At 40.4% G+C, this 27572-nt stretch overlaps 1 protein-coding gene across 1 annotated transcript in view; it reads right to left on the bottom strand.

Annotated features, from left to right (window-relative positions):
• Positions 1 to 935: 935 nt before the first annotated feature.
• Positions 936 to 27572, bottom strand: part of nrn1la (neuritin 1-like a) — a 97536-nt gene continuing 70899 nt past the window's right edge. Inside the window, exon 3 of the mRNA XM_042410705.1 lies at positions 936 to 2763. Coding sequence (XP_042266639.1) covers positions 2472 to 2763 — 292 coding nt within the window. The 3' untranslated portion in view covers positions 936 to 2471. The remainder of the gene's footprint in view (positions 2764 to 27572) is intronic.

The following is a 27572-nucleotide window of genomic DNA, read 5'->3' as shown; positions in this document are numbered from 1 at the left end:
AGTATTTGTTCACTATATTGTGCCAGGATTCTTGGGAGAGACTATATTTAGTTTATATGGATCCTCAAGGCAAATTAAAAAACCTCTATTCTTGTGTATAACCAGACTGGTCACTACACCACAGTTATGCTTTGCTAGCAGAGAGGAAAGGTCTTTAAGGAACCCACTGTCATTATCTAACAGGTACAAACATATGTTCTAGAGTGGTTGAATATCAATATCAATCAAAATCATGAAGGCTTTAAAGACACAATGAAATATCAGGGCACCTAATGTAATTCGATGTATTTCTGAGTGAAATAGAATATGTGGGAATGGTTTCATATCGAGAGGAATTTGATCAGATCGTTAAGGGATTTGATGTAATCACTCAAACATGGGGGTGATTTAACAAAAATGGAGAGAACCATGGCGATTTGGGGCAGTAGAGGAGCGTCCTCACGTACATTTCTAGATTACAAGGTAGGAGGGCAAGGGAGAAATTAACTTAATTTGTAATTGTAAGCAATGTTTTTCTCCCTGATATTGTGCAGATTCATATGACTGGAGGAGTCAGCTGGGCAACACAAATAATCACATTTGATTGGCTTAATTAATGTTTATGCCCTCAAGCGCAGGATGAGTCATCAAAAAATTAAGTGTTTTAAAGGAAAGTTAAGAGAAGTTAAAAGAGGTTAAAAGGCAAAAACTATATCAGGAAAAACTAATGTCCACTGAATAGATGCTCCCAAAAAGGCGATTTATTGGGTACAATTATGCGGTTTCGACTTTACATTACCTGATGAAGACATAAAGTCGAAACCGTGTAATTGTACTCAATAAATTGCCTTTTTGGGAGCATCTATTCTGATACATAAAAAAGCTATGTTTCGCATGTATTTGGCAGAATAGCAAGAGTTAACAGTAAATTTAATGCAGGACTCCAGGATGAGAACTTGGAAACATATTTTTTATTTCATTGTGTCTCTACAGCTCAATATCCCTAGGAATTATGTCCATATTGAATGAGTACGCACCTCACAATTCAGCTTGAACCCCAATGTTCAGTGCCAATGCAGGAAGTAGTGTGTCCTTTATATAGTGAGGCTAAAAGTAAGGGTGTGATTGGTCTGTAGCAAGTTTGACTTTCATGCAGGGGACTGCAGTTTGCATCCTGTCACAGATCTGCAATCAACATTTGCCAGTTTATCAACTGTAACCATGATCTTTCTCTAACCTGTTTCAGTTGCCATTAAACATTTTCATTAAAACGTCATTCAACATTTTCTGGGGCTTTGCAGAATTGTCCAATATTGACGTTGTCTGACAACAGGATTGGTCTCAAAGCTTACAGTAAACTGCTATCGAGTGCTGAGCACAAAGAACATCTTGATCATGACTCTGTAAGAATCAGATAATCAGAATAATAATCAGAACACTTCAATATCTTTAAAGCAATCCACAAAATGAACCAAGCAGTCAAACCTTACTGTGCAACTCAGATCTTTGTCCAAGACCTTCCCCTCATTAGCTATCATATTTTTAGTTAATGTAGTTGGTCACAGAGATGTGGACTTTGATAGACGGAGAGTTCGGAAACCGGAGAGGGAGCTAGAGTTGTGTTCCACATCTGCTAAGTCGATCTGGTATCTGGTAGATAGAAACCAAGAAAGGTTTAATATCAAATGGTTCATATTAACTGATAAATGAGTGAGTTTAGCTAGAGCTAGTGGTAGCATCTGGCCTTGTCACTTTTTTTTTTTTTAGGTTTATCAAGCAAGAACTCCTTAATATTCTGCTCTTATTACCCTCACGAAGACAAACTCCCCCTGGAAGCATCATATATAAGCTTATACTAATGAGATGCAGGGAGATAGGAAATAAAGACAGGTGACATATAGCTGCTATAAGTATCTGTTTAACTTTAGTCCCTTTTATACAGAGATCCCACATGCCGTAAAGAAGATCCGTCATTATGCCGGCTTTGCTTTTTTATGCTGAACCAAACAAAACTGGCATAATAACCATTTAGATACCATGCCGATGTTCTGGAATCAGAGGCATGATGTTTAACACAACAGCGTTAGCATCTAGTATGTGTAGTCCTGCAATGCCTGCTGTCCCTTTTACACAGACATCGATCTGGCAATGTGACTACCTCTGCTGCTGGAACAATAATGCACCCCCATTCCCTGTTTGTATCTTTTAAGCAGAACGGTGAGGCGAATTAATGGCGCAACATTCTCGCCTTGAACAGGCTGTGTAAAAGGGGCTTGTGTGTGTATTTGCAGGTCTGTTTGTATACCTGTTGTGTATCTCTGTATGATTTTGTGTGTTTTTCCAACAGAGTAACTAATTAAAAGGCAGAGAATATGCATGAAACAGCCTCTCTGGCAGAGCAGAGGAAAAACAGTGGAAAGTCTATGGAGTTGTGGAAGAAAAAATACACAAAGTTTATATCTATTCACATGAGTCCCATTTCTTTGGGGTAGTTATATCCAAAACAGTAGCAGCAGCAGAAGAGACAGTAGCATGAGAAGGTGGGGGCAGACGTGATTGGCACGCCCTCTTAGAGACTCTTGGTTGATCTCTTCCTGGTTGGGTGAGCCGTGTGGGGAGACTGAGGCTATTGGGTGGCTGTTGCGGTTGGAGCACATATCGTAGAGGTTCCCTGAGAACTGCATCTTCTTGGACTCCTGGCGGAGAGACTCCCAGACAGCTGCTGCTTCCTCCGGACAGCCGGCCATCGCCACGTTGGCACAGTCATGGAACTCATCCCATGACCTGAAGAAACAAAGACAAGGAAAAGGAACACGGAGAGACATGAGGTGATGTGTCTCAGACGTGACACAAAAATAAGTTAGTTTGACATCTGCACATAATTTAGTACAAAACAATGGACAGTTTTGACAGTTACCATTTGTTTTTATGACAAATAAATATGGTGGGAACTTCCAGACAGAACATGATTGCTCACCACAAACACGGCCACAAATAAACTGCAGATATTTTTTTTAGATATTTATCATCAGATATATATAAATTCTTTTCACAGCCTTTTTTTTAACTAAATGTTGAATAATGCAAATGCCTATGTATTCCTAATCATAATGTAAAAGTATGACCACAGACTAATTCGACCACTGAATTGCTTTTACAGTCTGTTTTTAACAGCTATGCTAGAGGCTTTAAGGATGACAATGTTGGTTTGTTGATTGGGCAGTATGTAGGTCCACCACCAGTGATGGTTGGTTAAATACATACGTTACATTACAATACATTAAAAACATAATTTGAGCTTTAAATGGTTACTATGTCTAATAGCAAAATCTTGTAATATAGAATATAATTTTGTCAGTAATTTACCTTTAGTTGACAGTTGTATGGTGTACATATTTGTTTCATTTTCATATTTTTATGCTGTTATTTTATATTTCATATTTAATACTAGGCTACCCAGTATCAAAGGTAACAATGCATCTATAAAGCCCATCACTGGAGGAACAAGCCAGACCGGGCTTGTATCCCCCAGGTGAGTGTGTGACTGTTAAATGGAAACCTGTAAATATTAACGTATTGTCGATCTGAGAGAGACTTTATTATTAACTATAACTATATTGACATTCAGAGTGATTATCTATGTGTACTGATCCATCTGTATCGATAGTGTCTTTGTGTAATTTGTAATATAGTAAGTCTTTGATCCTGATCAAGGTTAGACTGTTGGCCCTGTAATTTGTCATTTAAAGAGGACCTATTATGATCATTTCAGCTCTAAATTTTTATTTAGTAGCTCTGCATGATTCAAAGTTTTAAAAAAACTCCTTATTTATCTTATACTGGCCCTTTATTCAGCCCCTCAATATACAGTTTCTCTTACACTATGTTTTAGCTCCTGTTTCTTTAAGATTGGAAAAGATAACCCCCCCTTACATGAGCAAGGTAAATATTATAAAGTTAGTGAGCAAAATGTATGATCTGCAATAAAAATGTAGATTAAAAATGTTCTATGTTGTCTAAGGTTAGTGATAGGTGTATTTCCAGCCCAGGGCCTAGGAAACTATAAAAGAAGGAAGGGTTTACATCACTGTGTAGCGCATAAATGTACATTGGTGCCACACTTGAAAGCTCTCAGAGCAGTTAGCGTAGTGGTGAATGGGTAGACAACTCCCTCATCTCTCCCCTCTCAGTTTCACAGATTATCAATCTGGGTGATGGAGGCACCAGCATTGTGGTGTGTTATTATTTATTTATTGTTTCATGTGTTTTCAAGGTACATTTTCTTTGATTTGTAGGTTAAGTCAATGCAAGTTACGTTAATGTCATGCTAGCTTTATAACGGACTGCAGCTTCTTATGCATATGTGATTGAGGTTATAAACAGAATAACATTAGTAGGTTATCTAAACTGTGATAATACCCTAACTAAATTAATTCTGAGCCCCTTAGCTAACATTATGTAACATAATCTACAGTTTTTGTTATGGTAACCTGGTGGACAACAGGGCACCAGACAAATGGGATTACAGCTCCGGTGTTGATTTTATCACGGCAGAGATTGCTTCATTCATAATTATGATGCATTATTTTCTGATGATCAAGTTCATCATTTAAAGTTTTTCTTTAAGTTTCTGATAGACATAAGCATTTTAATTTGACTCACCATAAGCTCTGTAAAGTATGCCTGTAATCATCTTTGGATACTATTTGGAGACCAACAGCAAAAAAACAAATGCACACATTAGGAAAAGTCAGTCAGTATTCTCTGAATTGTGTTCTTTCATTTGGTAGAGGCATTTCTTCATCAAAAGTCATGCCGTAGATATGCTGGGTTTTAGTGTGCTTCTCCATGCATCTCCCATAGGCTTCAATAGAGCTAGCACCAAAGTCTGGCACCAAGTAGAGCAACATTGGTATTATGATGTAATGACCCTTCCTTCTTTTATAGTTTCTTTGTCCGGGGCCCAAGAATCTTTGCCCATTCACTCTTGTTATAAGTTGTACATGCGTAGTTTGCTCCTCCTCAATACAAGAGATAGATACAAGAAATGCAGCTCAAAGTGCTTTACAACAAAAGAAAGGAGAACCAAGTGCTTCACATGAAAAGACATAAAAAGAACATAAAAGCATGTAAAAAACATAAGATGGAAAATAAAACCCACTTGATAACATTAATAAAAATAAGATAAAATAAAGTGCAACTGGAATACATAGAATGCGTACTTCAGTGGTGGTAGTTTGAGACCTAATAAGCGATAACTCAGAAAGTATTGCGCCATGTGTACACAATCTATAAATCGATGCCTAGGTCTCTGAAGCCATAAGCAAACAGAACCTCCCTTTTCCAAAAGGACACAGACTCACCACCAGCTGTGATTAACAGAAATAAGCCTCTTTCAGTTTACCCCAGAACATCTTCCAACAGGTTTAACCTCACTGTGGGTCTTATCTGTGTCAGACGCAACCTGAAGCTGCCTCGGGAAAAAAAACCAACAAAACCCCTCCCACCCCTAGTGGGTTAAAAAACACACACACCACAGTCTTCTTTCTCAAACCTACCAATCACTGACCTTAGCACTTATGTAACATAAGACAGAAAATAAAACCCACTTGATAAAAATAGTAATAAAAATAAGATAAAATAAAGTGAGAATATAATACATAGAATGTGTAATATAAGGTGGAGGATAAAACCCACTGACACATTAAATAGAATACATACTGAATAATAATAAGAATAAAATATAATAAAAAGTTAACACATAGAATACATAGAATGTATAAAATAAAGTAAAATTCAACATTTTAAAAGAAGTGCAGTAGTGCATAAGTGGGAAGCAGACCAAGAGAAAAGCTAGTTAAAGGCTAAGGTGAAGAAATCAGTTTTTAGGTTTCTTTTAACAATATCTAGCGAGCTGACTTCCCTGGTATTTATCGGTAGTGTATTCCATAGTTTTGAGGCATAATTGACAAAGGCTGCATCCCTGATTTTATTTCACCTGTTAGTGGGAATCTCCAATAAACCAGCACCAGAAGATGTTCTTGATGGCAAATAGTTAACAAGGGAGTTAGAAATGTAGCTTGGTCCTAGCCCATTAAGGGCTTTGTATGTGATGAGGAGGACCTTAAAATCAATTCTAAATGTTATAGGAAGCCAGTGCAGAGCAGCTAAAACTGGACTAATGTGCTCTCGCCTCTTGGTTCTGGTTAATAGCCGAGCTGCATAGTTTTAAATGAGCTCTCAGTGTTTTTTTTAATTTTTTTTACAATACAATAATCAAGTTGGCTTGAAATGAAGACATGCATCAGTTTTTCAGCATCTTTTTGATGCACAAATGGTCGTACTTCAGCTATGTTTCTAAGGTGGAAAAATGATGTTTTCATCACGTTGTTAATATGGGACCTAAAGCTTAGATCTGAATCTAATATAACGCCAAGAATTGTAACCTGAGATTTAATCCTGGGAGTTAATTTCCCCATATTATTAAACAGCATTTCTCTTTTTGTTTTGGGACTGACTAGAAGGATCTCAGTTTTCAGAAATGATTGCTCATCCACTTGTTTATTGCCAGAAGACAGGTACTAATAGAGTTTATAGCTGCAGCATCATTTGGTTCAGCAGAGATGTACAGTTGTGTGTCATCTGCATAACTATGGAAACATAAATTGTGCTCTCTGATTATGTCACCAAGTGGCAGCATGTACAGTGAGAATAATAATGGACTAAGGCAGCTCCCTTGTTGAACCCCAAAGCAGTTGTCATGTTCCTCAGACACATGATCTCCCTTTGATGTATCATTTACGCACCACCACCCAACGCGTGGCAGCAGAGAGTGAGTGGCTCCTCATGGTACAACCAGGTACATCTGTGATAAATTGCAAGAAGATCCAGTTGCAGCCACAGCATGAACATGCAGTATCTACACAACACACCCACTTTACTACATGACACAGTAGTTGGGGGTGTGTGTCATGTAGTTAAGTGGGTGTGTCGTGTAGGGTTAGGGTGAGTCTGCAAAACTGCAGCTAGACTCCTTTCTGGGGAAAGAAAATTCAGTTAAGTTGCTGGAAATAACCCCTTTTGCGAGAACACTGCAAGAGAAGCTCAGAGTCAAAGAGCTTGGACCTGACCAGCTGGACATTGTAATTCAACAACAATCCCAAGACAGAGAAAGACAATACACTTGGTCATTTTAAAGGAGCTTACTAAGAAGGCTTAGCTAACTGCATGCAGTGATACCAATGCTTTATTTTACTTTCCGTGCCTCCACTTTCAAACAACAAAATCAGATTACTAGATTAGATCACTAGCTCTGCTCAAGCACTCTTAGCTCTCTCCTTATTTTAGCGACTTTTCTCGCTAATCCCACAGTTGTTAGTTAGTTTAGCTCAGCAGTTTGCTTAGCTTAGCAGCTAACTTAGCTAAGCAGTTAGTGATGGCTTATCTCTCTCCCACTCACTCTCCTGCTCTCTCTTGCTCAGTGTGTCATATGTTTAGCTATTCCTCTGCCTCCATTAGTGATAATGGTACATGTAATAAATGTAGTTTATTTGCAGTGTTGGAGGGGAGGCTCAGTGAATTGGAAGTGCGACTCTACACCATGCAAAATCATTAGCTAATGTAGTTAGCCAGCCACCAGTAGCCAGTGCAGGCCGATCCAGTGTAGCTCCTACTCCCCTGGTAGTTCCCAAGTAGATGGGAAGCCAGGCTAGCTGGGTGATTGTCCGAAGGAAGCATAACCCTAAGCAGAGGCCCACGGTTCACCACCAACCAGTTCACATTTCTAACAGGTTCTCCCCACTCAGTGACAGCTCCATAGTGAGAAACGTGAAGTTAGCAACACCGGTGACCATAGTCAAATGCATTCCTGGGACCAGAGCGGGCGACACAGAGTCAAATTTAAAACTGCTGGCTAAAGATAAGCGTAAATACGGTATGATTGTTATTCACTTTGGCGGGAATGACTCCCAATTATGCCAATTGGAGGTCACTAAAATTAATGTTGAGTCGGTGTGTACATTTGCAAAGACAATGTTGGACTCCATAGTTTTCTCTGGGCCCCTGCCTAATCAAACTAGTCCACGCATTTGTTACTTCTAGGCTGGATTATTGCAATTCCTTGTTATCAGGCTGCCCTAACGAGTCTCTAAATACTCTAAAGCTGGTCCAGAATGCAGCTGCACGTGTACTGACAAAAAGTAGAAAAAGAGATCATATTTCTCCCATTTTAGCTTTGCTGCATTGGCTTCCTGTAAAATTCAGAACTGAATTTAAAATCCTTCTCCTCATCTAGAGAGCCCTTAATAGTCAGGCACCATCACATCTTAAAGAGGTCATAGTACCCTATTATCCCACTAGAACACTGCACTCTCAGAACGCAGGCTTACTTATGGTTCCTAGAGTCTGCAAAAGTAGAATTGGAGGCAGAGCTTTCAGCTATCGGGCCCTCCTGTGGAACCATCTTACAGATTTGATCTGGAGGGCAGACACCCTCTCTATGTTTAAGAGTGGACTTAAAACTTTCCTTTTGGATAAAGTTTATAGTTAGGGCTGACCAGGCTTGCCTTGGACCAGCCTTTAGTTATGCTCTTATAGGCCTAGACTGCTTGGGGACTTCCTTTGATGCATTGAGCTTTTCTCTCCTCCTCCTCCTCTCCATCTGTATGCATTCATGTACCATTAATGCACGTTACTACCTTGGCTTCTTCTGCAGAGTTTTTGTGCTTTCTCGTCTCACAGAAAAATTCAGAGTCCAAGGGGGTGATGGCACGGTCCTGTGGGCGTCCTGCCTTGACACCTTCTGCTGTTATTGTTATTATTACTACTAGTCATATCTCTATTATTATTATCGTTGTTATTGCTGTTATTGTTGTTATTATGCTTCTCTGTGTGTCTCTCTCCCCTCTCCCCCTCCCTCCTTCTTTCTCTCTCAACCCAACCGTGTCTCACTGCTGCTTCACCATCCTCTTTGCTTAAGCGACGGTGAATCTCTTTTCTCAAGTGATGGAGTCACCGGTACCTGCTTATTCCTGCCCGTCATGCCCCGGTCTCATCGCTGCCACCGCCAGGGGTCACTTCTGCTTCGAGTGCCTTGAATGGGAACATGCAGAGAGTGGCATGATGCAGCCACCGCCCTGCATATTCTGCTGAGTGCTTCCTCCAGATCTACGCCAGAAGTGGTGGGAACATTTTCAACGATGTGACTCTGCTGCGATGAGAGCGAGCTGGAGCTCGAGATCTCCGTGGCATAGATGAAATCACTGCTCCATCTGGCCCTCCACCACTACTGCTGTGGAGGGCCACTCTGAGCGGCTTCTCCGATGGATAATTATGACAAACTGGTCAGCCGGCTCCATGAAGGATTTTGTGGCCTGTCTCATCTTGCTCAACCCGCCTTTGTTTCACTTCCTCAACCAGACATCTGGCAGTGCGTCGAAATGTCCTGGAAGGAGCTGCTGAAAACAAAGTCACCAGTGGCAGGACTGCTATCCTTCCTGAGAGTGCAGGCCCACACGCAGACAGGCTGTCCCAGTGTGCACCTCCTAGAAGAGGCCCTCACAGCCCTGCTGCTCGGCTGGGTGGGCAGCGGGGAGAAAGCTGCAGCCTCCACTGGTGCAGGACAGAGACACCCTGCTTCCTGCAGCAGAAAAAAATCTTGGTGTGTTGAGTGTTGCAGCGGCAAATACACTGCTGTATACCTCCTCCATGGCAGAACAGATTGAATTTCTGGGTCGCACCATCGGTCAGATTAACAACCTTGTTGTAGGTGTTGCGTGTGCCACAGGACGAGTGATGTCGCTTGCCACAGTAGGCTCATGTCACGTGTGGTTGGGAAGTACAGAGGGGACCTCCTTGGAGCTTCAAGAGGCATGAAGAAGAGAAGGCGCAGCTGAGCTGACATTTGCTGCTTGCCTGCAATGCCACAATGCCACAGCAAGAAGGAGAGCATGCAGGCAGGGTAGAGCACCAACAGCCTCTGCTGCTTCAGCCATGTCCAATACCACCTCGACGGAGTCACCGAAGTACCCGCCCTCTCTTGACTGCAGAGCGGCCCATGCTGCAGCGAGGAGTGCAGACAAACCTCCACTGAAACACTTGAGGAAAGTCAGTGGCACTGAAATGACTGTCAGCAGGAGGAAGTGCTGACACACCGGATGTGCGTTGTTCACTGCCCCCTCCCACCCCTGTTCAAGTTCATGTTCTGTGTGTGTCTGTGCGCATCATGCTAAAGACGCTGATTGTGCTGAAATTGTTAAAAATCCTCCATCCTTTCTGGCCCTCTGTGATGGTGGGATGATAACAGCTCAGCCTGCTTCATCCAGTCGATCACAGTCTGTCTACAGACAGCACATACAGAAAGCACTTGCTCTGCCGGCACCCCTGCCTCTCTTCTCTCTGTCAGAGAAGCAGACAGCAGGAGGCTTTATTCAGCTGCAGATGGTGTGAGCCGAAAAAAACCCAGCGCTGAGCGCATTCATGAGCGCTGTTAGGCGCAATGTGGTGGGAAAAACACATATTCCGCCAGACATAGCAACAAAGTGGGTTTGTGTTTCGCTGCACTCACCGGTACCAATATTTTTCAGACTGGCCAGCACAACGTGTCTCCCTGGGAAAATGACGCAGCGGGCAGCGTTATATCCATATACAGGAATAATGCAGTGCACCCGCACACTGACCGGAGCGAGGACACTTCATGTCTGCTTAGTGTCAGCACTGTCTCCTGCTTTTCATGCCGCCCTGATCAGGACTGGCGTACACAGCACTCCACTTGGGGTTACGTTAGCACAGCTGACAGCGTTACTTTCTCATTAGAGAGTAACACTGCGGGCCTGCGCATGCACTGTGGAGAGGAGACACCCACTCCTCTCCAGTTATTTCTGCGAGAAATGTGGAGTGACCACTAACACAAACACTGAAGCTGTGTTGGGAGCTGACTGTGATGCGTTTATGGACCACTCCGTCAGCTCAACCTTTTTGATGCCGGCCAAACTTCCATTTATGGAAGGTTTGACAATGGCTATTGAGGCGTAACTCCTCCCCCCAGTGGGAACTGCTGGTGGTGCTTGAGGCTCTATTGAGTGATCCCTATGAGCCTCTGGAGCGCTCCTCTATAAAGGCGTTGTCATTCAAGACAGCTTTGCTGCATGCGCTGACTTCAGCTAAGAGAGTGAGAGAGTTGGGTGCCCTGTCGGTTCACCTCAGCTGTTTGCTTCTTCAAGGTGACCACAGTGGTGCTACTCTCAAACCAAACCCCTCCTTTGTTCCAAAGAACATAAAGAGCTTGAGAAGTATTCAGATAGAGGCCTTTTGTCCTCCACCCCATGGGGATGCTAATGAGGCAAAACTGCACCTCTTGTGCCCAGTACGTGTGTTAGCATATTATGTTGAATGCACGGCCCTTTTCAGCGCACTAAACAGCTGTTTGTGTGCTATGGAGAGGGAGTGCTGGTAAAGCCCTATCCAAGAAGCGCCTAGCTAGTTGGCTTTTTGAGTGCATCTCCTAAACCTACAGGTAGGCGAGTAAGTACCCCCCCATTGTGCACATAATCTGTAGGCGCGTCCTGATTGGCTGGCTATGTACATGCAAATTTCAGTGAACGATTGCGTGCGTGTGATTGGAGAGGAGTATTACCCATAGAGTCCAGTAGAGGGCTCTGCCTGTGCTTGTAGAACTAGGGTTACAATATCATAACCTTTGTTTGTTCCTGTTAAAGGGGAGTTTTTCTTGCCGCTGTCACCAAGTGCTTGCTCATGAGGGAATTGTTGGGTCTCTGTAAATTAAAGAGTACGGTCTAGATCTGCTCTATGTGAAAAGTGCTCTGAGATAACTTTTATGTTGGCGCTTTATAAATAAAATTCAATTGAATTGAAAAAATCCACTGACTTTTCCCCTAGCACGACTATGAGGTTCACATTTGTGGTTTCGAGTGAAATCTTGACAACTATTGGATAGATTGCCACAAAATCTGGTACACACATCCATGTCCTCCTCAGGATGGAGGTGACTTGGTGATCCTTTACCTTGGGATGGACCACTCATCTAGCGCCATCACCGGGTCAAAATTTTGATCTGTCCAATTCTTTGGTTTAATGACATTTCCATGAACGTCAGCTGTACTTTGTGTTTAGTGCTGATTAGCAAATGTAACCATACTGACATGCTAAACTAAGATGATGAACATGGTGAACATATTACCTGATAAACATTAGCATCGTCATTGTGAGCATGTTAGTTTTCTGACATTACCATTTAGCTCAAAGCAACACAGTGTGTAAGTACCGCCTCACAGAGCTGCTACTATGGCTGTAGACGCTAAGCCTTGTTTTGCTTAGTCTTGATTTGCTGCTACCTAGCAACGTACACAAGTGTCATGCTTTTCAATTCACCCTCTGACTGAGCATATTCTCAAAAGAAAAACTTAGACCCATAAAGCCTCGGAGTAAGTGCACTTTCTTTGCATAAGTTGGACATTCAACTTGTGTGGACATGTCTGACTTATTGACTGCATTTGCAATGTACCTTCATTTAAAATTTATTTGAGCCAAGACACATGATTATACTGACTAGTGCACACTAATATGATTGAACTAATTCTGAACAGACAGCTATGAAAATAACTGATGAAGATGCAGCGACAGTGAAGCATTAGTCTTTTCACTGAGAAAATCAAATTCAATCTATCCCTTTGCTCCTTTGACTTCTTTTGGTTGTTGCCAAGAGACCATCTGTTTATCTTCACCACTGTGAGAGCAAAGGTCACCCTGTGGGTTAGACTGAAATGTGGAAAACCTTCATTAGTTCACAGAGAATAGAAAAGCTGTCATGAACTAGGTGTTTGTTGAATCACTGCAGTGTTATATCCATCAGAAGCCAAACATACATTTGAAACACTTTCTTTGACGTGAGAGGAGTGAGAATAGGAAAGAAAAGTTGGGGAAGATGAGAGACAGAAGTAGTCTTACACAGAGTTCAGTATTTTTCAGTGAAACTCAGTATTAAACTTAATTCCAATAACCTTCAAGCCCAAGAAGCAGATGACTCTGTTCAAAACCTGCCTGACACGAAACACTCTAATGCTTCAAGAATTGCTTCATAAAAATGCTTTTTTTCACATGTATTTGGCAGAAAAGCAAGAGTTAACAGTAAATTTAATGCAGGACTCCAGGATGAGAACTTGGAAACATATTTTTTATTTCATTGTGTCTCTACAGCTCAATATCCCTAGGAATTATGTCCATATTGAATGAGTACGCACCTCAAAATTCAGCTTGAACCCCAATGTTCAGTGCCAATGCAGGAAGTAGTGTGTCCTTTATATAGTGAGGCTAAAAGTAAGGGTGTGATTGGTCTGTAGCAAGTTTCATTTTCATGCAGGGGATTGCAGTTTGCATCCTGTCACAGATCTGCAATCAACATTTGCCAGTTTATCAACTGTAACCATGATCTTTCTCTAACCTGTTTCAGTTGCCATTAAACATTTTCATTAAAACGTCATTCAACATTTTCTGGGGCTTTGCAGAATTGTCCAATATTGACGTTGTCTGACAACAGGATTGGTCTCAAAGCTTACAGTAAACTGCTATCGAGTGCTGGGCACAAAGAACATCTTGATCATGACTCTGTAAGAATCAGATAATCAGAATAATAATCAGAACACTTCAATATCTTTAAAGCAATCCACAAAATGAACCAAGCAGTCAAACCTTACTGTGCAACTCAGATCTTTGTCCAAGACCTTCCCCTCATTAGCAATCATGTTTTTAGTTAATGTAGTTGGTCACAGAGATGTGGACTTTGATAGACAGAGTGTTCAGAAACCGGAGAGGGAGCTAGAGTTGTGTTCCACATCTGCTAAGTCGATCTGGTATCTGGTAGATAGAAACCAAGAAAGGTTTAATATCAAATGGTTCATATTAACTGATAAATGAGTGAGTTTAGCTGGAGCCAGTGGTAGCATCTGGTCTCATCACTTTTTTTTAGGTTTATCAAGCAAGAACTCCTTAATATTCTGCTCTTATTACCCTCATGAAGACCCTGGAAGCATCATATACAAGCTCATACTAATGAGATGCAGGGAGATAGGAAATAAAGACAGATGACATGTAGCTGCTATAAACATCTGTTTAACTATGTATGTGTATATGTTTGTTGTGTGTATGATTTTGTGTATTTTTCCAACAGAGTAACTAATTAAAAGGCAGAGAATATGCATGAAACAGCCTCTCTGGCAGAGCAGATGAAAAACAGTGGAAAGTCTATGGACTATGGAAAAATACAAAAGAGGCCAAATCCACAAAAGGATTGTGCGGCTTTTTGCAGCCGCTAAACCTGTGCAAATGAGACAAAAAAAAAGGTGTGTAATTCACAAAGCACCCGCAGAGAATGAAATACACCGCAAACTGAGCTGCCAAGCAAACAGTGTCATTGTGTGCCTGAAGCATTTGCATGTATGTAAATTAGGTAATATTCATACATTTAGCACAAAATTGGCCCCTTTTTATGCAAATAAGCCTCATTGCAAAAACAGTCTAATTCACAAAGACCAGCACTTATTACCACATGCAATTAAGGTGGAGTTATTAGCATCTTCAGATAGTTGGTATTAACTGTGCACACACTCATACTCGCTCCTCACTCTCTCTTTCTTCAAATCTTCAAGCGGCTTGAGGCTTGAATGATATTGAATTGATATTGAATGATATCAAGGATGAAATATTCAGTTAGACATTGGTGGGGATCAAGTGGGTATGGGGTGGTAGGCGGATCTCGGATTTTCAGCTACTTGAAAATAAAAATGTCCTGACAGCTCTGATGGAGCTCAGGATTCATCCATAGAGTAAGAGGCTGCTTTATTACAAACAATAACATTAAATAAACCTGGATTCTGTGTGTAACAGCTGACCTGTGTAGATGTGTACTGATGTTTCTGCAAAATCCTGGATACATTCAGTGACACCTGAACAACATTATTATAAGATTCAGACATTAATCTAACATGTTTCAGACCTGCCTTAGTCACATTAATAGCTGTAGCCTTTTTTGATGTACATTTCAGTAGATTATGTTATAGATGCGAAATACTAGAAAAGTAAAAGAAGCAAAATACATGAAAGTTGGTTTGTGATTGTGGAGAGCTCTGTGTGTGCGCGCATCTCTGCTAATTAAAGACACGCAATTTGAGGCCTTGTGCTCTCTGCAGTTTTCATTATGGACCAATCTGCGTTCTGAAATGTGGGGAAAAGCCTGAAACACTGAAAACCACTCCGCTCACTCAATCAGACACCAAACAAAGGCAAATTGCAATCAGCTGCAAAACTTTATGAGTGTGTTTGCGCCGGCATATCATTAGCACAATAACTTTTGTGAATAGGACCTTAAAACGGAGCAGATTGCGGGTGCAAATGCTACGCAATTCACAGTGCTATTAGTGGGCAAAATCCATTCTTTGTGGATTTGGCCCAAAGTTTATATCTATTCAAACTAGTTCCATTTCTTTGGGGAAGTTATATCCAAAACAGCAGCAGCATAGGAGACAGTAACTTGAGAAGATGGTGGCAGAAGATAAGCATGCCAGGTTGGCTCTTCCTGTTTGGGTGAGCTGTGCGGGGAAACTGTGGCTATCGGGTGGCTGTTTTGGTTGGAGCACATGTCGTAGAGTTTCCCTGAGAACTACGTCTTCTTGGACTCCTGGTGGAGAGACTCCCAAACAGCTGCTGCTTCCTCCAGATAGCCGGCCATCGCCACATTGGTGCAGTCATAGAGCTCATCACACGACCTGAAGAAACAAAGAGGAGGAAAAGGAACATGTAATGATACGCGTGCATTGGTGTGGGGTACGTCTGACAGAAATTGTCATGAATTAACATTTCATCCACTTTTAAGCCAAAGTTTTATGATACATGTTTTAGATCCTTTTATGTACATGTTTTAACTGGGTTAAAGGTTCTTGATTGTGGACTTTGTTTTCAGGTGAGAGACTGCACCTTTGCCAGGCTAACTAAGCTAGGTTTGTTTTTAGCCTGGTTGCTATTGCTAGCTGGGTTCTGAAGTAGCTAAACATCATTATGGCTGTGTGTGGACATTGCCAGCTGGCATACTCACTGTAACAAGATGACATCAGATGGAATCTCAAGAAGAAGGTGGAGCTAATCCTGGGGTTTTCATCCATTGCCACTGCCTAAGCCAAACATCTCGCCGCAGTGGGCTCCTCCTGCTGCTGCTCCCTCCAGAGGCTCCAGCTGGGTGAACATCCATCTTCCGCTCTCGAGCCAATTGGTGGCTCCTCTGCTGCTGTGGACCATGCCTCATCTACTGCCATCTGGGTCCAGTCCCCCAGGTGGTCAGGCATGCACACTAAGGTGTAGCGCCCACCCTCAGTGCTTGCTGTCGGCATCTCTATGTTTGGCATGTAGCGGTATGCAGTGGCCAAACTTTCTGCTATCCAGGTGCCTGTGCAGCTGACTCAAAAACACAACTCTGCCTCTTCAGTCGTTGTCCATGTCGGACATCAAAAATCAACAGTTGGAGATTCTCAAAGAGAAATTCGCACACCTCATGGACAGTCTGCTGGACACCAGGAAGAGCTATTGTTGGAATAGAAATATCCCATTCAAGGATAACTTTACTTCTTCCCTTAACTGACCGGAACTTTTTAAACAAGATCATCTCCAGCCAAACCACTCAGGATCACATGTTTTATGCATGAATATTGAACTGGCCCTTTACTCCTGCAAGGCCTTTATAGTATGATGAGAAAAGTCCTGATTTTGGTAACGCTGCCTCAAAATCAGGTACAGCTAATATTCCACTTTTAATAACCAATACATTTTCAACTGTACTTAGAAAGACCCACTTAACCAAGAGGAACCATTGCTCTATTTCTGCATTTGCTAAAACTGCTGCATCTACTACTACTACTGATGTCAAGTTAGCTCTTTTAAATGTACAATCCCTTTCAAATAAGACATTTATTTTAAGTGATTTTAATTTATCTGAAAATCTTGACTTTATGTTTCTTACTGAGACCTGGTCCAAACCAGGTGAACACAGCTTGTTTTCAGAATTATACCCCCCTGATTATGATTTTATTAGCTACCCCAGGGCTTGTGGTTGGGATACTGGGTTAGGTGTTGTATTTAAAAAATCTTTTAAATGTGGACTGTTAATCTCCAATGATCTCTCTAGCTTTGAGGTCCTGGTCCTAAAAATCTATTGCATAGATCTTGTATTATTTATCATCCTCCACAATCCAATATCCTGTTTTTTACCTGAACTGCCAGAGTTTTTATCCTTAGTTGTTCTCTCTAATGACAAAGTATTGATTGCTGATGGCTTTAAAAAAATCTGTGTTAATGATATTCTGACAGCTTTGCTAATGGATTTTTAAAAATTATGGACAGTGTTGTGCATGAATGCTCTAAAAGAGCATGTTCATCAAACGTGCTCATGTTTTTGCTGAACTGAATGCATCCGTTTGCAAATAATGAACATGAACGTCAGTGTCGTTAACTCCTGCAAGTGTTAATGATGCTCATGTACTGTGTTTTATGGCACTTGAGGATTTACAGCACCTGGCATGTCGGCATGGCTAGGGCAACTGGCAATTCAGACGCAGCTACCGATACCACTGAAGCCAGTTGAATAATTTAAGGAGTTTTATGAACAAATCAGTAAAGATTCTGGAAAAATGTCACACTTTTATGCAAATTGTCCAAATGTCAGCCACATCGGCAACGGATCTGGAATGATACATTGAGTTGAGGCATCCGAACAGTCCAGAAAGTTCGAGTGGGTGGGAGATGAGGAGAAATGCCTGCAGTATCGAGCAATGTTGAAACGAGAATTTCAAACTGTTAACTCTGATGACTCAGAAGCAAGAAGCTCTGATCAATCCCAGTCCAGTAGTGACATTGACAAGAAAGACACTGCAGCATCATTTTTCAGATTTAACCAAAACCCACAGAACCCCAGAAAAACTGAAGTAGAAACTTATTTGGATGCACCAACCAAAGTTGGGTTTGCTGAGTGCTGCTGCCCAAGCTTAAAAAGCTGTTCATAAAGTACAACACTGCAATCCCCTCAAGCGCTCCATTGAAGAGGCTCTTCAGCACTGGTGGTCAAATATTTAGGCCCAGGAGAAACCGGCTTGGTGAAGCCAACTTCGAGAAGCAACTACTCTTGAATGCCAACAAAAAGATTTGAACTTTTATTAGTGGATTGGACTGGTAGTATCTATTGTTGTGACTTTTTTGTGGGGTTATTGAAGTGGTTAAACATATTATTGATGAGTGTATTTGTATGCAGAGGTGTAGCTGCATGAGAACAACAGACAATGACCTACCCTTTATGTTGGCTGAATATTGCACTGTGAAGCTTTGGCTAAAGCCTCAGACTCTTACAACTAAAATAGACAGGAGAAATCTGCTGCTAAAATGAAGATGTATTTAAAGCAATGTATGTGTGTTAAAAGTAGGGACTTTTTCAGTCCCGATACTGATACCGATGCCTGGGTTTTAGATATTGGCCGATACCGAGTACCAATCCGATACCAGTGTTTAATTAATAAGCGGTATGGTTCACTGTGTTGAAGACACTGGGATCATTCTTTTACAGTATGTGTAAGGGAACATCAGGCTTTACTTTGCTTTCCTAACTTTGTAAAACAAAATGTAACAAATAAATATATATTTATTTGTTTAAAATTATATAATATAATCATGTATTCATGAATGAGTGATTCAAGTCATTCATTCGCAGGAGAAACGGGGTGTATTCAGGACAATATACAGCTGGTTACTATGAAACAACAGCAGCAACCCAGCTCTGATGGGAGAAAAGTGTCTAACGGCACGGAGGGCCCCACCAGTGTTCTTCCTTTCTAGAGAGATCAGCCAAGATCAGCCCCATGTTACTGTTACCCGATCCAGCTATTTGAGTCAGTATCACACCCGATATCTGATATTGGATTGGTGCATCTCTAGTTAAAAGCTTAATGCTGTGTTTCTGACTTTTCAGAGCTTTGCTTTTTCTCTGGGCAAACAAGTCAGGAGGATAAAATCAAACTGAATGAGAATGACCTACTCATTGTTTACTCAATGTTTGCTTTTAGTTCTTTTCTTTTTAGAGGATGTTAAAAAATATTGGCTGAATATTGCACTTTGAGCAGACTAGACACAACCTTAGTTTACATTTCTAAGGACTGGTTCATTTTTCTTACAATTTTTGCCTGTGTTGGTATGTGGGATCTTGGTACTTGGCAACTTCGGGACTCTGGTGTTTGTAGCAACTGCAGCTCAGAATATTCTCCTGGAGTTTTTCAGATGCAGAGTCTGGTCTTTTTCCCCATTATAATTTTCTCTAAATTGTGTGCTCTGCAGAACTTAAATCATAGTACATCTTTCAGCTAGCAACTGTAATGGAGCCAGTGGTAGAGCCTATACCAGCTCACTTGGAAGTATATGAATCTATTTTATGTTTTTGTACTGCTGCATAATTTGGTTCATGCAGGCTAAATAAAATGTCCATTGCATGTACAGTGTACCTTTACTGCACCTTTTTTTCACTTTCTGCATAATATGACACATTGTATAAATGGTAAAACATCCACTACTAAACATTGGTTTTTCTTGGCTTTTAAAAGTAATCTATGATGTATATGTATAATGTGATTCTATAGTAGTATACAGTAATTCATTTAGTTTGGGAAGTGGGCAGTGGCAACGATTGGGGGCTGAGGATGGATGGGTAGGAGGAGCCTCTATTGAAAAAGAATAGCTCGAAGCAGCTCATTAAAAAAAAACGGAAGAAATGAACGTGAACTAGTTCATTTTAATCTGCGTGAACTGAACTTTGAGCCAACTCTTGTGAAGTGTGAACTTGCACAACACTGATTATGGAGTCTTTTAATTTCCCTCAACATGTGTCAGGCCTTACTCATAAATGTGGCCATATGTTGGACTTAGTTTTTACTTTGGATCTCTGATCATCTATGTCTTGTTTTTAACTCTGTGTTTTATGTGAACAGGAAAACTGACAAGTGGGAAATTTGCTCATGCATCTTTAATGACACTAGTGCTTCAAGATTTTCCTCATTACTTGTCTGGTGAATCCTTAGATTTGCTTTCAAACACTAATGATTCAGTGAAATGCTTGATATGTGCACAACTGCTTTAGACAATGTTGCTCCACTAAAACATATATTTAAATCCAAAATCATCTTTTGTATCACCTTGGATTACTGACAGACTGTGGCATGAAAAGGGAGTGTATGAAGACTGAGAGACAGTGGAAGAAATCAAAGCTCTCAGAGCACTATGAGCATATGAAATTTTTATTACAATCTTATAACAGTGAAATTAAAGATGCAAGAGCAAAATATTTTTCAGAGTTCATCACCTCCAACCAGCACAAGCCTAGGTTCTTATTTAAGACCATTGATCGTTTAGTCAACCCTGGTTCTCCTGGTGTCCATATAACTTCAAATGCAGACTGTGAAAGGCTTTTTTTCATAGACAAGATTAAGGACATTCTATCAAAGATTCACCCCTCTACTTCTGTGTCTGACTTAGCTTGTCCTCAACTGGATAATTTACATGCTTTTAAGGAAATGACTATCCAAGAATTAATTGAAGCTATTTCACATATGACATCAAGTCCACTGGACATAATACCTACCAAATTCTTATCAGAGGTTCTAGGTAGTGTAGCTCCTTGCCTGATTTCAATCATCAACAGATCTTTATCTTTTCAATATGTTCTTGATTATTTTAAGACTGCCAGTGTCCAGCCTCTTCTCAAAAAACCTGGTTCTGATCCTTCTGACCATAGCAACTATAGACCAATTTCTCCTCCCTGTCTATCAAAAATCCTAGAGAAAATTGTCTAAAATCAATTGTTGGAAGTACGGGGTGCGACAGGGCTCAATTATAGGACCAATTTTATTTGAATTTCATTTACTCCCTTTTGGCCACATTTTAAAAAATAATATTTAATTTCATTGCTACACAGATGATACTCAGCTGTACTTGTCCTGCAAACCATCTGAATCAGTTAAGTTGTCTTCCCTGCATAATTGCCTTGCTGCAATTAAGGATTGGATGGCAAAAAAATTTTCTTCAGTTTAACTCCTCCAAAACGGAAAACCTTATTATAGGCCCTGAGCACACTTATGGCCAAGTTCTGCCTGCTCTTTGCTCTCTAGCTCAGCATGTACCACTGCTGAGAACCCTGGAGTTATTTTAGATCTGAACCTCACTCTCGAGTCCCATATTAAAAGGCTAGCTCAGTCATGTTTTTTCCACTTGAGAAATACAGACGGGTGACAAACTAAAGGAAAAACTGGTACAGGTCTGAATGCTTGGCCCCTATAGTGAGGGTATCTGGTGGCTCTGTTATGCTTTGGGGGGTATTTTGCTGGCATGGTTTGGGTCCACTTGTCCCCTTAGAGGGAAGGGTCGCTGCAAATCAATACAAAGTTGTTTTGAGTCATCACCTTTATTCTATGATGAAACATTTCTATCCTGATGGGAGTGGTCTCTTCCAGGATGACAGTGCCCCAATTCACAGGGCACGAGGGGTCACTGAATGGTTTGATGAGTATGAAAATGATGTGAATCATATGCTATGGCCTTCACAGTCACCAGATCTCAACCCAGTTGAACACCTATGGGAGATTTTGAATCGATGTGTTAGACAGCGCTCTCCACCACCGTCATCAAAACACCAAATGAGGGAATATATTTCGGAAGAACGGTGTTCCTCAGCCTTGGCATTGATTCTACAAGTCTCTGGAACTCTTCTGGAGAAAGCAGTGTCATTGAGACAAAAACATTTTTTTGGTGATCTAATAGAATGTGGTGATCAATCGTATTGAAAGCTGCACTGAGGTCTAGGAACACCAATATTGAAACTGAGCCAGAGACTGAAACAAGTTACTAGGAAAAGGAGAGAACATTTCTCTTCATTACATTAAACGTAAAGTTAGGCTTTGCTGTTAGCTTCCTGACTCATTTTTTAAAAAATGAGAGAAAAAGAGAGAGCAAGAGAGCTGAGGGCAGCTGTGGTTGTGCTAGCTAGAGAGTGAATGCGGAGAAGGAGTGGTGGTAGCAAGAAAGCCAGTGAATCAGATCAATGAAACATTAGTTTCTGATTGTTTCATAGTGGTTACATCTAGATACACACCTCCACTTGACATTCTTCATTCTGAACAGCCAGAGCACTGTGCTAGTACTTGTAAAATTACATTCTTTGAAATGATGTTATTTTGTGGTGCAGTGCTGCAAGTCAACATTGGCTTAAAGGTATTAACCATTAACAAAGTGTTACAACTATCCAGTCCATCTATCTATGTCTATAATCTATGTTTATAGATGTTTTACAAACAATTTCTTAAAGGTTTACAAATCATTTGGTAATCATTAACAAACACTTAATATAGTATATAAAATGTTATAATATGTGCAACAATAAACTGTTAATAAAAAATGTACTAATTTAACCAGAATGTAATTGTTATTGTTTCTTATCAGCTATGATACAATATATAATTTATAAACTATTTATTTTATATTACACAAACTCATGATAAAATAACATACATTATAGCATTACTTATAATTAGTAAACATTAATTATCATTTCATTGTTTAACAGTAAAATAACTATTAACTAATGTTTAATTAATTATCAATTTGCCATTTACTAATGAAGGTTATCATAAAGTGTTACCTTTGCTGCTAGCTAGCAACGGAGACACCAGTGTTGTATTAGATATGCGTCCTGTTTTTCAATTCACCCTCTAACTGAACTGACTCTAATATTCTAAGAAAACCCCCCGTTCTTTTTATTTTCCTCCAGACTGTCTCTTTTTTGCCTTTATACATTCATAAATTAGAGCCATAAAACCTAAGAATAAGTGCATTTTTTTGCAAGTTGAACATTCAACCTGTGAGGACATGTCTGACTCATTGACTGCATTTGCAATGTAGCTGCATTTAAAATTTATCTGAGCCAAGACACATGATTATACTGTCTAGTGCACACTAACATGATTTAACTAATGAAGATCTGAAGAGACAGCTCTGAAAATGATTGATGAAGATGCAGCGACAGTGAAACATTAGTTTTTTTACTGAGAAAATCAAATTCGATCTATCTCTTTGCTCTTTTGACTTCTTTTGGTTGTTGCCAAGAGACCATCTGTTTATCTTCACCACTGTGAGAGCAAAGGTCACCCTGTAGGTTAGACTGAAATGTGGAAAACCTTCATTAGTTCACAGAGAAAAGAAAAGCTGTAATAAACTAGGTGTTTGTTGAATCACTGCAGTGTTATATCCATCAGAAGCCAAACATACATTTGAAACATTTTCTTTGACGTGAGAGGAGTGAGAAAAGGAAAGATAAGTTGGGGAAAATGAGAGACTAAGTAATCTTAAACAGAGCTGACTCTTTTTTTCAGTGAAACTCAGCATTAAACCTAATTCCAATAACCCACTCCACATCGAGAGCTCAGTCTATCACTGTAATTGGCTGAGCTAATTCTTCCTCTCATCGTGAATATCTTGGCTAAGTTCTCTCTGAGGAAATACTGGCATGGAGAGAGGGAGGGCTGGTGGAGAAAGCAGATGGCTCTGTCCAAAACCTCCCTGACACGAAACACTCAGATGCTAAAATGCTAAAACCACAAAAGTCCTTATAATTAATACCTTCAAAACAGCAGGCAGCTTGTCCACTTTCATAATAACTATACATTTGCTAATTTCATTTACACACACAATACATACACAATTAAGTCTTATACTTGTGAGAACTCTGTCAGAACAGTCACATTAGCAAATTTTGGGAGATACTCTTGCTTACAGTGTAACCTTTGGGCCGATCAAAATATTGATATCAATTTGACCTCTGTCTGTCCAGAACAGAGGTTGGTCTAGGATGTGATTAGCCTAGTTTACACAAACTGCTGGCCCAGCTCCATCAAAAGTGAAAACATAGAGCCTTTTTCAACACCAAAGCAGTCTTTTGTCCGTGTTATATCTCATGTATTGAGTATGTTTATAGGAAATAAGATATCATGGATTTAGAAGCAAATTTCATCAGGGTACAATGACCAGATGTCCTGGTTTGTCGGTTTCAAGCTGGGTGTCCTGAGTCCCAACAAATATCTACAAAACACTAAAATATCTCAGTTTTCAACATTCACTACCACATTGTCCTGATTTTCACCACAATTAAAATAACAATTATAATATTATGCTTGTTTTCAGCACTTACAGAGACGTTTATCATGTTCTGTCCCACTCATTATTACCTAACCCAATATAAAAACATAAACAATGCATCACGTGTCTGAATTCAACACTGATTTGTCTGTATGTGTGTCAAACAATCCATGTGTTGTCAAGGTTGTTGCTTGCCTATGATCCTTGCGGCTCTTTCTGACAGAACCTGCCAGTATGCTAACGGTTAGCTGTCATGTCAAAGTGATAGTCAGTCTTTTCTAAAAAGCTCCAGGAGGCTTACTTCTTCCTTTGTGAAGTACCCTGCAACGAAAATGCTGTGGTCAGCACACACTGCAAAAGCAGCCTACATTTTCCATGGAAATGCCGATATAAAAGATATTAAGACGGTCAAACATAAGCAGTGGTTTCTCTGAGAGCTGAGAGCTCCAGAAAAGAATCTCTAACTACGAAGAATGACTGCAGAGCATTAAGTACCCAGTAATCTTCTTAAAGGTAAAGGTTTCTCTGTTTTTGTTTTTAATGAGGTACAATTGTGATTTTATCTTTTGACATTTTAATCTTTGTAAACTCACTACCAGCTTGTGGCATAACGTTGTGAAGATGTAAGTTAGTTATTTTTCTGTTATAGCCTATAAAATTATATAAAATTATGGGTCACAAAGAGATTTGTACCTTGTTTTGTTTTTTAAAAAAAAGCTGGCAGGGAATGTGTCACAGTCAGCCATTTAGCTGGCAGCCTGCACTTGTGCACACTGACGAATACCTTGGTGGATTTTGGATGACGAAACATAATTTTTCGTCTGCTGAGGCGCTATCCATGGTGTTGAAAGATGTGCTCGGTGGGTGTGCTAAGTGCTGAAATAATTGTCCCCCATCCTGATGATAACGCCTACGGTGTGTGCACAAGCACATACATGTATGCATGCATGAATGTGCGATACACCTAAGGAACACGGTTTGGGGGTTTGAAAATATGGTCACTCTAAATTAGGGTTATTTTTTATACTGGGTGCACTGTTGCCAGGTTGGTGCACTGGCCTAACTCTACCGTCAACAAAATCCAGGTGACTTTTGTTTGTATAGCTAGTCTGCAAGCTAACAGGATAAATGTACAGAAGACAGCTCTGGAGTGTTGGAAAAAGCATTTTTCCACGTTTGATGGAGCAGTTTCCCCCTGCTTCCAAGGGAGACACTTTAGGGAACGCTACAACATGCAAGAAAAAGGTTATGTAAGTGAATAAAGTAGTGAGTTAATCTGTCCACCACTGACTGTGAGTTATTATAACAAAGTTTTAAATGAATACATTTCAGTATAAAATGATCATTGAAAGTGATGGTTGTTGGCCCCTTACTAGACTAAACTAGCATTGTGTTTGACCTGTGGTCTCTTCATTATCAAATATTTATCTGGCCATGCCTGAACAGAGCTGGATATAAATATGTGGACCGCATAAGTAAGAATTTGAGGGATAATTATGATAATAGAGTTGTAATACAGAAATTAAAAAGTAACTAATGCATTGGTAAAATAGATAATTGCATTAATATTCATTGAGCATGCAATTTAATGTATTTTTGGAAGAAACGTGGTCAGCTACAAGTCTTTATTTCTTTAGTTTTTCTCATAATAATGGCTTTTACATTTAAAACATTTTGCAATGATTGTTAAATCACAGAGATAAGGTGCTGCTTTCTCAAGCAAAAAGAAGTAAAGAAACATGGCAGGTCATTACCAAACCTTACCACATTTTCCTATTTGTAGAGAGTTTTAGCAATTTCTGACTTAGTAGAAAGAGCAGCCTAGCTAGCAAGGCTATTGAAAAGTACTTCTTTCAGCTGCTTCTATCAGACTACCATGTAACCCTCATCTTGCACGTATCTTGAGAGTGTTTTTCAGTCCTGCTAAGCTAAGCTAATTATTTTCTTGACCTACTGTATCTCTGTAAACACACAGAAAAGAAACTAATATCAAAGTTCTCGCCAAACTTTTGGGCTTGATGGCTCCTAATAGTTCCCAAATGTCAGCATTATCCTTTAAACCGTCCACACTTTATGTCTTACCATCACACTGCAGTTATGCACACTGGTGGTTGTAAGGCAAGTGTTTATTTGAACCGCAATATGCCAAAACCAAAAGTAAGCCATTAAATCAGTGTGATTCTTCAAAGGAAAATACACAATGGAGACAAAGTGTTGGTGAGTCCAGCTGCCTCTGGATAGAGCAATGTATCAGTTTTGATTTGTCACTGTGGTTGATGAGGGATTGATCACCAGAATCAAATTCAGACAATTAAGGTAACTCATGATGGGATGGTTGTGGTTCCACAGTGTGATGCCCTGAAAGCTTATATATCATTGATGATCTAGCAACGTGTAGCTGTAATTTTAACCCATGGTGAACTCCTGAATCATAAATATTACAGCTCTAAACATAGAAAAATCCCCTAAAAGAAGTAAGAGGTGCCTACGTTTTCTCATTTTGGAGGATTTTTCTCAACTGTACAGTATGTCATTTTGATGACATTTATTTCTGATCAGAAGCACTGAAAAGCAAGCACACACACACTTTCTATCTCCCTTGGACAGATTCCAGTACACATCTTCTCTATTTGCTGTTACATACACAAATATAATTTCCTAAAGACCATCTTTAGCCACTTACTCACTGAACACAGCAAAAAACATGCATGCACACAAACACAAACACATACATGCACCAGCTTTATAAAATTAACAGTGAACAGACATCGTCACCAAAGCAGGCTTGGCGTTCCTTGATGACCCTGTGTGTGTGTGTGTGTGTGTGTGTGTGTGTGTGAGAGAGAGAGAGAGTGTGTTTGGCGTGTGTCCCGGACTTAAACACTCCAGTGGTCCACCTCTGGAGGAGGAGGGCTGCTTGCCTGCTGCTGTGGGATGAGCAGCTGATGGAGGGGAGGGAGGGCTGTGGGGCTGTGGAGTAGCAGCATCTGGCTATGGTCTGTGTACCTGCATGTGTGTGTGAGGAAAAAGTGTGTGCGTGTGTGTGTGTGTGTGTGTAAGAGTGTATCTAAGACATAGCAAGAGGATGACAAAGTCAGAAAGAGATGGCGTTACAGTGTGTGCAGTATTGCAGAGTTTCGGATGTGTACAGGTCTGTGGTTTTATTTGTGTATTTGTGTCTTCCTGCAGTGTGTTAATTTGTGTGTGTGTGTGTGTGTGTGTGTGTGTGTATGTGCATGTGTGTGGGTCTCTGCTCAAGTCACAGGTGGTGCAGAGATAGCAGAAACACGGTGAGGACACTGACAGACAACCAGCTGCTTTCACAATAATAAAACCTCCTGAGAGTACTTCTGTTCTGCTGCTAACATGCTACT

This window comes from Thunnus maccoyii, chromosome 5 (assembly GCF_910596095.1).
Source record: "Thunnus maccoyii chromosome 5, fThuMac1.1, whole genome shotgun sequence".
In the NCBI taxonomy this organism is placed as follows: domain Eukaryota; kingdom Metazoa; phylum Chordata; class Actinopteri; order Scombriformes; family Scombridae; genus Thunnus; species Thunnus maccoyii.
This window is presented reverse-complemented; position numbering and strand designations above follow the sequence as displayed.